The 12,930-nt window shown below is 37.4% G+C and overlaps 1 protein-coding gene across 1 annotated transcript in view; it reads left to right on the top strand.

Moving 5' to 3' along the window:
* LOC126198959 (RNA-binding protein NOB1) overlaps positions 1–12,930 on the top strand; it is a 74,431-nt gene that overhangs the window by 15,793 nt on the left and 45,708 nt on the right. The window contains exons 4-5 of the mRNA XM_049935607.1: positions 3,813–4,358; positions 11,953–12,192. Of these exons, the coding sequence (XP_049791564.1) occupies positions 3,813–4,358; positions 11,953–12,192 (786 nt within the window). The remainder of the gene's footprint in view (positions 1–3,812; positions 4,359–11,952; positions 12,193–12,930) is intronic.

Below are 12,930 nucleotides of genomic sequence, written 5' to 3'. Positions count from 1 at the left end.
TTACAGCAAACCTCTTTAACAGTCACTGACGGATGTCATAAATTGACGAGGGCTTGGGCTTTTAATTGTTACCTTTTTGTAGTGTATGCACGAGTTAACTGGGAAATTACATAGAATAGGCAGCTATTACACAGGCCAGTGAACATATGAACAACTTATTTGTGATACAATCTGTCACATAGACTGGTTTTGACTATTCCTTGATTAAAAATATATAAATTTGACTGTCACAGCAGTTTGCCTTATGTGAATTTTATTCTTTCAAACTGGTAGGAGATGAAATTTGAATATAAAAATTTACTCTCGTCTTTGAAGAATAGTTTTTGTAGTTTGCTGTTCTGATTAAAGTGACAGCCTTGGGCAAAACCTATTTTTCCAGACAGATCAGTGATCAGTATCTTCCTAAAAATCAATCATCAGTTTCCTCAAAATGACAAGAGAACACACAAACAAATTTGTCGAGATGTACCAAACCCAACGATGTTGCCATAACTAATTGACCCACAAAAAGACAGAAAATGTACATACTTTAGTGTGAACCATAAGAATATCTAAAGCAGGGGCAGCCAAGAATTTGGCTGATGAGCTGTGCCCTAGCACAAGTGCCAAAATGCCCAGTCTGATTGCAAATTTCCCTCATAGTCATGGTATGCTGTCTGAACGTGAGGATGAGGAAAATGTGAACATGCCGCATTTAAATGCCAAAGCATTCACATTGCATATGACTTGATTTAGTATTCCACATTTCCCAACAACATAGATCACAAATGAAACAAACTTTCAGTTTTATTTAATTATTTTTGGTGTGTTGAAGACATAATTTTTGTTTGGTGCAAACTATCTGTGTAAGGACAAACGCGCACAATTTCGCAGATTTTCACACTCATAATCAAAGAATACATGTGTTGATCAAAATATTGTAGGACTTTTGCAGCCTCATTATGGAGATGTGGAAACTCTAGTTTAGTGAAACAATGTAGACGTCCTGGACAGTTTTAACGTAAAGGATTTGTCTTTAAAATGGTAACTGCATTGTAGATCAGTCAATTACATCTGCACCTGCAGAGGAGTGCTTTCAATTGTAATGAATAATAGTCTTGAAAACAGCTGGAACACAGATGAGAGATTGGCATTGTCCTCAAAATTTCAGGCAACTATTCTTGTAATTCATTTAAGGCCACATTTACTTCTTCAAATCTTGCGTTTTCTTTAACACCAGTGAGCTTAAGAAACTGGACTGTGTCAGAATTTGTCCCTTATGCAGTGCAGTTTTCTTTTTAAATGCACATCCCCATCATATCGGAAATGAGTTGTTTTTCATCCTGCAGTCTCTTACTGTTTGCAGTGTGCAGTCGAGTCCACTCTAAATGCCAGGTCTGCAGACCATTCCAGATGTCCTAATTGTCATTTCTGCACTCTTTTCTCCTTCATAAATTCAACAATAGCAAGTTTTAAATTGAAAAATTTCCCTTGACTTGATCGACCTACTTTGCGGTAAAACATAAGGTCTCCATACTGTTTGTTCAGTTCCATCAAACTGTTGCAACTGACAGTGGAGTAATGCCTGTGAGGTCAGAAATTTTGCAAGGGTGTACTGAAAAGTAATGTCTCCAAATTTTTTATGTTAAAACTTAAGCTTTTTAAAAATAACGAATGTTATTAACGTTCTACATCTTTATTCTCCATGTGTACGTATTTATTTCTCAACAGCCTGGTGATGAACACATTTTTTTCTATTGAGGGATAAATTTGTTAATACTGTCCCTGTAGAATGTTTGACTTTGTTGGTGGAACCACAACCTCACCACTGCTTGTTCTGTTTCATCACTATCAAAGTGAAGTCCTCCAAGGTGTACTTTAAGTTTTGGAAAAAGATAAAAATAGGACGAGACTAAGTTGGGACTGTGTAGAAGATGATTGATGGCAGTGAACCCTAGGCACCAGATTGTTGCAGACATTGGCACGCTCGTGTATGGTCTGACTTTGTCATGCTGAAGAAGAGGGTGCTCCATGTGCGGCCGAAATCGTGGAATTTGAAACTCGATTACAGCATGCTTTTACCATGCTTTGATATAGTTAAATTACACATCACCACGTCACACCTAAAATTTGCAGCCCTTTAGGAACAGAGGGCTGGAAATGTGTAGACACGAAGAATGAAGATGTAGAATATTAATAATGTTTGTTTTATTTAAAAAGCTGTAAGTGTTTTCACATAAAAAATTTGGAGGCGTAACTTTTCAGCATGCCATTAAAATTACCAAATATGCAGCAACCAGTCGCAAAATCATGTTTTATTTATTCACTTTTGCAAATCGATTTCAACTGATTAACAGCCATCATCGGTGCTATCAACCAATATGTGCCCTGAGTAGTAATACTGTCTTAAGCAGAGGTCAAACATAAAGTCAAACATATTGGTTGAGAGCACCGATGATGGCTGTTAAGCAGTTGAAATCAATTTGCAAAAGTGAATAAATAATACATGATTTTGCGACTGGTTGCTGCATATTTGATAATTTTGTGGTTTACGGTCACTGCACGACTTGGGAACCACATGGAGCCCACCATTCATAATTTTCAGCATGCCCTCGTACTGTTTGTACCATCAGTTTCTTCACATGCTCCAAGCCTGCAAATTTAGCATAGAATAATGAATCCCATCTGTTGACCATTGTAATTATTTGCTCTTTCATTGTCAACTAAATCTTTACGTACTTTCTGCATGGTATTGTAATGTTTCAAGGCAGATTTGCAGTAGTTGTGGTTTATGCAAGTGCATAATAGGTACTGAGAATTCTCATTTCTCACTTCTGTCATTCACATTCAGTTTTAAATGCTTGTGATGATAGATCACTAGACTGCTTCTTTTTGTGCAAACAGCCACTGGACCTGTGAATGTCCTTTATACCACAAACAGATAGCAAAGGATAAACAGCGCTGACACCATGATTCTGCAAAATGAAGCGAGTTGTGCCACTCAAAACATGCCATACCGCAATGCTAAATGAAATGTCATGCTATACCGGTAACTTCTGAGAAGGACTGAGCAAAGCTGAGACAGTCCAAAGCTCGACCTACACACAGCCCACATATCCAGATTGAATACAGTTTGACATGCAGCAACCAGCCCTGATCTAAAGAACTGAGCGAAAACATGAAGAAAATAGTTTCTTAGAATTACGGGTGGCAGACTTCCAGGTAAATCGATGAAAATGAAAAGATATATGTATGGTGTAAAAAGTGCCAATTCACTCTAAATAATGAAAAGTATGAGGTCATCCACATGAGTACTCCATGACATCTCTGAAACTTAGGTTTCATGATAAATTACATGAATCTAAGGGCCATCAATTCAACTAAATACCTCAGAAATTACAGTTACAAACAACTTATCATAATAAAATACGAGAAATCAGAGCTTGCATGGAAAAATGTGTGTGCATTTTTTCAACCTGTTTGAGAGTGGAACGGTAGAGAAAAAAGTCTGATGGTGCTTGGTACTTAAATGTGAATTGCAGAGTAGTCGTGTAGATTTCGTAGCCCTTATTTTTGGAAGTGCACTGCAAAGCTTAAAACTCGCATATCCATAACCCAGTTTTACACTTGACACTATCTCCAAGATATTGTTGAACACAGTTAAATCAGCTGAGACAGAAGTTTGAGGCTAATAAGAATAAAAGTAATGATAATAATAGTAGTAGTAAAGTAAAATTAATGAAGGAAAAATGTGCAATTATGTCTTTTTAAAATTCCATATGATATTTTCTTTGCTTACACTATTTTTGTCATGCACTCTATTTTATTTTCAGGACCATAACTCACTTAATGAATCTGATGATTCCACTGATTCTTATATTGATGAGAGGAATTATGGTGGTAATGAACAAATCACAAATATTTCTGCAGCTCTACAAGAAGAAGAAAGTAATTTAAGTAAAACTAAGAAACATTGTGAAAATACTGTTTTGACAGACTGCTCTAGGAAGCAGCCTCAAGGCAGTGAGGAGAGACATACAGAGGACAGTAAAATGTCTTCATCTGTTACAACAGAGAACAGTTGCACAGAGACAACTGATGAAACAAATAACTACAGTAAAAATTCCTGTGGAGATTCAGTGGAAGGTCAAGAACATTTCCATAGCTGGCGTGATTCCCATGCTGATGGCAGTGAAGATAGTCCTGGAGAGGAAGGGTATGATACTGATGATGATGATTATGATGATGATTATGATGATGATGAGGCAGACTGGATTACTCCAGAGAATATTGAGGAAATAAAAAGATCTACTGGTGGCGGTGACCTAGAAAGCAAGCCCGTCTCTGTTGCTTGTATTACATCAGATTTTGCTATGCAGGTAATGTAAAATAGTTTGTGTCCTAATGTTCTTTGTGCTTTACAAATTGTTAGTAATGTTGTACACATATCATTTGGTTCTTACTGTAAACTGCAGTGAAGTACAAAATTTAGCTATGACCCAGAAAAAATTCCAAATTACTTTCAATAACCAATAAAATAATTGTATTCACTAAAATTTACAATTATATTAAAATATTGAAGAGGGAGATAATTTATGGCAGAACTGTATTATCCTGTTTAACCTTCAGTTATTCACTTAATTTTCCTCATTTTCTTAGCACTTTCCTAGCTTACATGCAGGACATTAGCATACAATAAGGACAAGAAAAGTGTGTTCTTAGTATACATCACAGAGAGAAAGCATATTAATCAGGAAATAGATTTAAGTCACAAATCTGTAAAAAGTTTGGCATGTGGAGAAGTCCACCAGACAAGTCTGTGGTTCTTAAGTCTCAAATCCACACACTTTTGCTTCCATGTGAAAGTCCACGTCTGGCCCCATGCGGTTTTGGACCCAGATGTAAAATAAACAATTTTTAGATCTTATTCTGATGCTCCAGAAACAACTTTGTCTATATGAACAACTTTACCAAGGAGGTGTATTGTTTGTCATCATTGAGTTTGAGGAAATATACTTTTGAATACAACTGCAAGGAAATTATTTGGAAGATAAAATACATTTTAAAAAATCATTTGAATTACTTTCTTTAAATTCACTGATCTTCATATTTTTTGTGCTTGTTTTGTTCATTGTCAGTACTACTAGCTTGTGTTTCATGATCCTTTATTGGGTACAGCTTCTGGAAAGCTGTTTTTCACAGTCCTTGTACTTCTAGTTCAAAACCATGTACTGGAGTACTTACGTATAAAAAATTATCTACTCCACATATCTGTGTGTGCATTGTTGTACCTCACACGAAGATCCATATGTTTCCATGTTCCTCCAGACATCCTGGGGAGAATCTCTGGAGTTGCACATAAAAGAGCTCCCTCAAAACTTCTGAGCAATTCTTCATTAGGTCTGGTACTGATGTTGAGCCACAGGGTACAAGTTGTATGGTGAGAGCAGGTCCAGGATTTTTGGTCTTCATTTCACAGGACTAGAAATGTTGCTGAATCACACCCAGTCCATCGGCTTCAAAATTGTTCGTCAGGGTAATCACACACCTGATTGGCAGGATGTACTGGAGCTCCATCTTGCTGTAACTGTACCACAACCCCTTGTCTTCAAATTGAGGTATTAACCACATTTGTAAAATGTCCAAATAAAAGTCGCCATTCAAAAAAGTTTGATTTGAACAGGCACCCTGATAACACTGTGGCCCCATATTATGATGTGATGCTGGTTCCTTTCCAACTCTTGCACACTATGGGAATTTTCTTTGGACTAGAAAAACACATTTCACCATGAGATATAGTGCACATTTGTCAGGAAATAACACACATGAGCAAGGCACAGCATTTGGAAATTGTGACAACAAAGTATGGCAGGCTGGAACAAGCTGCTCTTTGCTGTTGCCAGATAATTCATTCTCAAACCTCAATCTAAATCCTTTCATTTTCAATTCTTTTTTGTCCGCAGTACTTGGAAGTTCAGCTGAGGTTTTGCGAGTGGCTTTCAAAGGAAACAATGAAGTTGATTGAACTATGGTGGCACATTTCTTCCCATGTTTTCATACATATTCTGCGTGACCTGTATTTGACACAGCCTGGGTCAAAAGTAAATTTCTCACAGTGAGGCAGGGTTCACTCTCACACACACACACACACACACACACACACACACACACACACACACACACACACACACACACACACACACACACCCCTCCTCAACAGTGAAAATGTGTCCACTCACTTCGGCGGTGGCTATACAACTGAAACAATGCAGTACTGGCAACAGTGCTTCTCATCATCTTTGAAGCAAGAATGCCTATAAAACAAGTATTTATTTCTCAAAATGTTAAAGGTGTGAAGGGTACAGGAACTTCGCGATCAACATATTGTAATGCTCATTAAGCCCAAGGGCCTAAGGAGACTTAACACTTTCCTCCATAATATGGTACTAGACTGTTTGCATTTAGGTGTGATAGTTTACATGCAGCCTTGGTAATTAAAACACATCTACAAACATTCAATTTGTACATTTATTTTCTGTTATTGATGCTAAAAATTCTTCGTATATATTCTCCGGGCAGGGGCTACTCAGGAGAAAGATAACTGGTGTTCTACGGATCGGAGTGTGGAATGTCAGATCCCTTAATCGAGCAGGTAGGTTAGAAAATTTAAAAAGGGATATGGATAGGTTAAAGTTAGATATAGTAGGAATTAGTGAAGTTCGCGGGCAGGAGGAACAAGACTTTTGGTCAGGCGAATACAGAGCTATAAATACAAAATCAAATAGCGGTAATGCAGGAGTCGGTTTAATAATGAATAAAAAAAATAGGAGTGCGGGTAAGCTACTACAAACAGCATAGTGAACACGTTATTGTCGCCAAGATAGACACGAAGCCCACGCCTACGACAGTAGTACAAGTTTATATGCCAACTAGCTCTGCAGATGACGAAGAAATTGAAGAATTATATGATGAAATAAAAGACATTATTCAGATAGTAAAGGGAGACAAAAATTTAATAGTCATGGGTGACTGGAATTCGTCAGTAGGAAAAGGGAGAGAAGGAAACGTAGTAGGTGAATATGGATTGGGGCTAAGAAATGATAAAGGAAGCCGCCTGATAGAATTTTGCGTAGAACACAACTTAATCATAGCTAACACCTGGTTCAAGAATCATAAAAGAAGGTTGTATACATGGAAAAAGCCTGTAGATACTGACAGGTTTCAGATAGATAATATAATGGTAAGACAGAGATTTAGGAACCAGGTTTTAAAGTGTAAGACATTTCCAGGGGCAGATGTGGACTCTGACCACATCTATTGGTTATGAACTGTAGATTAAAACTGAAGAAACTGCAAAAACGTGGGAATTTAAGGAGATGGGACCTGGATAAACTGACTAAACCAGAGGTTGTACAGAGTTTCAGAGAGAGCATAAGGGAACAATTGACAGGAATGGGGGAAAGAAATACAGTAGAAGAAGAATGGGTAGGTTTGAGAGATGAAGTAGTGAAGGCAGCAGATGATCTAGTAGGTAAAAAGACGAGGGCTAGTAGAAACCCTTGGGTAACAGAAGAAATATTGAATTTAATTGATGAAAGGAGAAAATATAAAAATGCAGTAAATGAAGCAGGCAAAAAGGAATACAAACGTCTCAAAAATGAGATCGACAGGAAGTGCAAAATGGCTAAGCAGGGATGGCTAGAGGACAAATGTAAGGATGTAGAGGCTTATCTCACTAGGGGTAAGATAGATACTGCCAACAGGAAAATTAGAGAGACCTTTGGAGAAAAGAGAACCACTTGTATGAATATCAAGAGCTCAGATGGAAACCCAGTTGTAAGCAAAGAAGGGAAACCAGAAAGGTGGAGGAGTATATGGAGGGTCTATACAAGGGCAGTGTACTTGAGGACAATATTATGGAAATGGAACAGAGGATATAGATGAAGATGAAATGGGAGATACGATATTGCGTGAAGAGTTTGACAGAGCACTGAAACAAGGCCCCAGGAGTAGACAACATTCCATTAGAACTACTGACGGCCTTGGGAGAGCCAGTCCTGACAAAACTCTACCATCTGGTGAGCAAGATGTATGAGACAGGCAAAATACCCTCAGACTTCAAGAAGAATATAATAATTCCAATCCCAAATAAAGCAGGTGCTGACAGATGTGAAAATTACCGAACTATCAGTTTAATAAGTCACGGATACAAAATACTAATGCGAATTCTTTACCGACGAATGGAAAAACTGGTAGAAGCCGACCTCGGGGAAGATCATTTTGGATTCCGTAGAAATATGGGAACACGTGAGGCAATACTGACCCTACGACTTATCTTAGAAGCTAGATTAAGGAAAGGCAAACCTACGTTTCTAGCATTTGTAGACTTAGAGAAAGCTTTTGACAATGTTGACTGGAATACTCTCCTTCGAATTCTGAAGGTGGCAGGGGTAAAATACAGGGAGCGAAAGACTATTTACAATTTGTAGAGAAACCATATGGCAGTTATAAGAATCGAGGGACATGAAAAGGAAGCAGTGGTTGGGAAGAGAGTGAGACAGGGTTGTAGCCTCTCCCTGATGCTATTCAATTTGTATATTGAGCAAGCAGTGAAGGAAATAAAAGAAAAATTCAGAGTAGGTATTAAAATCCATGGAGAAGAAATAAAAACTTTGAGGTTTGCCGATGACATTGTAATTCTATCATAGACAGCAAAGGACTTGGAAGAGCAGTTGAATGGAATGGACAGTGTCATGAAAGGAGGGTATAAGAGGAGCATCAACAAAAGCAAAACGAGGATAATGGAATGTAGTCGAATTAAGTCGGGTGATGCTGCGGGAACTAGATTAGGAAATGAGACACTTAAAGTAGTAAAGGAGTTTTGCTGTTTGGGGAGCAAAATAAGTGATGATGGTCGAAGTAGAGAGGATATAAAATGTAGACTGGCAATAGCAAGGAAAGCGTTTCTGAAGAAGAGAAATTTGTTAACGTCGAGTATGGATTTAAGTGTCAGGAAGTCGTTTCTGAAAGTATTTGTATGGGGTGTAGCCATGTAGGAAGTGAAACATGGAAGATAACTAGTTTGGACAAGAAGAGAATAGAAGCTTTCGAAATGTGGTGCTACAGGAGAATGCTGAAGATTAGATGGGTAGATCATATAACTAATGAGGAGGTATTGAATAGGATTGGGGAGAAGTTTGTGGCACAACTTGACTAGAAGAAGGGATCGGTTGGTAGGAATGTTCTGAGGCATCATGGGATCACCAATTTAGTATTGGAGGGCAGTGTGGAGGGTAAAAATCATAGTGGGAGACCAAGAGATGAATACACTAAACAGATTCAGAAGCATGGAGGTTGCAGTAAGTATTGGGAGATGAAGAAGCTTGCACAGGATAGAGTAGCATGGAGAGCTGCATCAAACCAGTCTCAGGACTGAAGACCACAACAACAACATATTGAAGTCTTTAGCTCTTGGTGCAGTGTGTTAAACATGTATTCCTCCTTGTCTGTATTTCACATCGGTACAAAAGTTGGTATGAATACTACATTCCGTTACTAGGCTCATCCTTTGCTTTTACCATACTCTTTTGAGATACATTCCATTGCAGACAGTGCTGCATATCACGTGATTGAGTCAGGAACTACCCATCAGTGATATCCATCTATGAGTGCCTATCCCCTTCTCTTATCTCTTGAAGGCTTCTTAGAGCACAGCAGTAACATGTTTTGCAGAACACTTGTTCAAGGTCTTGTTTTACTGTTTAAGGACTGGCACATTTTCACATTCAAGAGATGAAGCTTAGCCAGTAATTTGTCAGATATTCTGATTTACATAATTGATATTAACTGATGTTGCTATCAAAACTACTGCATGCATACCATGTAAACACAGTCTTAAATTTTTTGCTACCAGTGTCTTTCTTAGAGAGTCTGAATCAGAGGTTCCTGTTGCTGATTTGGCTAATGTATGCTAGTATCTTGGTATCAGTACCCAGAATTATGCACCTGATTTGACTTTCTTCTCCTGTGATTATTACCTATTATTGGCAATATTATGAAAAGGATAGATTGCTACTCACCATACAGAGGGGATGACTCGCAGACAGACACAACAAAAAGGCCTGAGCGGCCAGAGACAGTGATCCTATGTGTGCGAGTTGTGCTTGGGGGATTGTGTTTTGGCTGAAAGCTTGATTGAATACCAGTCTTTTCATTGCAGCTGTCTGCGACTGATCATCTCCTCTATAAGATGAGCAGCAATCTGCCTGTTTCATAATATTGTTGTTATTCCATTCGGGATTTTCCATTTTTTTGGTTTTATAATATTGGGTCATTTTTTGTTGTCTTAACTTTTTTGTTTCCTTTTCATAATTTGCATTTTTTTTCTCTTTTACTGTGCCAGACTGCCTCTCTTATTATTGGATTACTATAGAGTTTTGTCTGTAGTCGCTCGAACACTAAAGTTAAACTGAAGCTATTACATTTGCATCGTGCCCTCAATCTTTTAATTTATTTGGAAGGACTGATCTTAATCCACTCAAGGACTGATCTTAATCCACTCATTTGACCAAGTCCTAACATTACTGCTCTAAAATGCAAATTGCTCCTTTCCTTTTCTTTCCTATGGTAAAAATTTCTCTGTCAGCTGCCTATTTTCCATAATTGGGTAGCCATCACAGCCACAATAAAAATAATCAGCACCATTGGTGATGCAGGTGGTTGCACAGCAATCTTCATGAACATATTCTAGTCTCCTAATTTCCAGTGTTTAGATCACTTGAACTGTTTACAGTATTTATTGTAATTATAAAAGTTCAGTACCATTTTTTTCCCCATAAGAAGAGAAATTTGTATTTGTTTTATTTCTGAATGGTGCATGTTTCACATGAGTGATTACTGAACATTATTGAGCTAAAGATTTATTCATGAAATTATTGATGCTGCTTTCTATTTCTAGCAACATAAGTTGCCTAGATAAATTGATTAAAGAAAATTATTCTGAAACATGAGGTAGAATTGCTGCCCTAATTTTATAGTTTTCTTGTGTAAATTTTCTTTTTGAAAATTATTCAGAACATGGTAACAAATGCATGGTTAAAACTGCTTTAGAGATTAAATGTGATGCTGAAATCACAGTTTTTACAAGGATATAAAATCTTTCATTATAACTTTTTGGTAAATTATATGCTGTTGCTAATTTAATGACCACTGTGCTGACCACTATTAGTAGCTGTGGCTAGTAATATGTTCTTAAAAATACTTGCCTTTGTTTAACTGCTGCTGCCTTATCCCTTTGATACACGCTTACTGTGTTGGTTTAAGTATGCCAACTTATCTATTAGTTTCCTCAGGAAAACTTTTAACAATACTTCAGAAATATTCTCTGGATGCCTCAAAGAACAGAATAAATATTAGAAGGTCTCTATTGTCTAGCAAAATTGTTAAAGACTTACTACGCATCTAAATTATCTCTTTTTCTTATGAAGGAAATGTTTACCTTCTTGTTTTCCAAAGCGTATATGAAGTGAGCCTGGTTATGCAATAACCAAAGTTAAGAGTCATAATTGCATCTGTTCTACTGTGGCGCGCGCGCGCGCCCCCCCCCCCCCCCCCCCCCCCCACACACACACACACACACACAGAGAGAGAGAGAGAGAGAGAGAGAGAGAGAGAGAGAGAGAGAGAGCATACTTTGATTTTTCATTTTTTCATACTGTAGTTGCAGTAAACTGCATACCTCTATAATGTTTTCTCAAAAATGTAAGCACAAGAACATACACTATTTTATTTATATGATGTAATAAACTATAAATCAAAACCACAAATGTTGGCCGGATATAAAATTTACATAAATTGAAGTTGCTATTTCTTTCGTAGATACATTTGAATGGCAAATTTCGAATGAAGTGATAAGCTGTTGTTTCATATCCAGAGTGTAATTATTCAATTATTTTCTTTCTGTCTCTCTTACAGAATGTTTTGAAACAAATTGGCCTGAATGTGTTATCTATTGATGGTCGTCTGATTCGACAAACCAGGACATTTGTTCTCCGCTGCTATGCATGCTTTAAAAGAACCAGCATTATGACAAAAGTATTCTGCCCTCATTGTGGCAACAGGACACTGAAGAAAGTGGCTGTAACTCTCAAAGAAGATGGCACTCAGGAAATACATATCAACACAAGACGACCCCTCTCAGGAAAAGGGAAACGGGTAATAAGCAGTTTCAATTTCCTCAAAATATATCCTTAAAAAGATGTCCATTAAAAGTACATATTTAAGAGACTGTTGTTATTAGTTTTGTAGAGGTCTTCCTCTTATTTTTAATACTTTTGTTGAATTTAAATACTGATTACATTTTATTTTACCTTTTACTTCAAAAATATCTTCAAATTTTTCATCAATACCTCTGTTTTTCCTCTTTCAATTAAACATTTTCTCCTCCTTCATAAATTTTATATTCCAATAAGTATCAGATCGAAATGTGGCTTCTTTTTCGAGAGATTATTTTCATCTGAACACTCCATGCTAGTTATTAAACAGGCTTTATCATGAGAGGAAAATAAATTTGCGTGACAGCAGTACTGTAGTAGAAACCGAGGGCTAAGAGGAATGCAGCACTGAGATTTGCAATTCCGGACAAAATTGTTGCTACTGGTTCAGGTTTACTGCATCCCTCTGATTGGATCTCAAACAATCTGTTGCTACATACACACACTGTACTGTGCTTGATGCAGGGCACTTCATACCAATAGCAGTGACTTGCTATCGTATACCGTTCCCACATGTAGCAAAAAAATCGTGTTTGCCTCGGCTCTTCCCCAAATCTCTCCTATTCTCTTGATCTTTACACAGTGCACTTAATGGAAGCAACAGAAGAATTGCGCACTCTTCCTCGAATAATGATTCTTCTGTGTATTTACCCAATAGGTTTTAGTGAGAACAATGTCT

The sequence above is a fragment of the Schistocerca nitens genome, chromosome 8 (assembly GCF_023898315.1).
Source record: "Schistocerca nitens isolate TAMUIC-IGC-003100 chromosome 8, iqSchNite1.1, whole genome shotgun sequence".
Classification (NCBI taxonomy): domain Eukaryota; kingdom Metazoa; phylum Arthropoda; class Insecta; order Orthoptera; family Acrididae; genus Schistocerca; species Schistocerca nitens.
The sequence above is the reverse complement of the archived record's forward strand: the minus strand, read 5'-3'. Positions and strand labels throughout refer to the sequence as shown.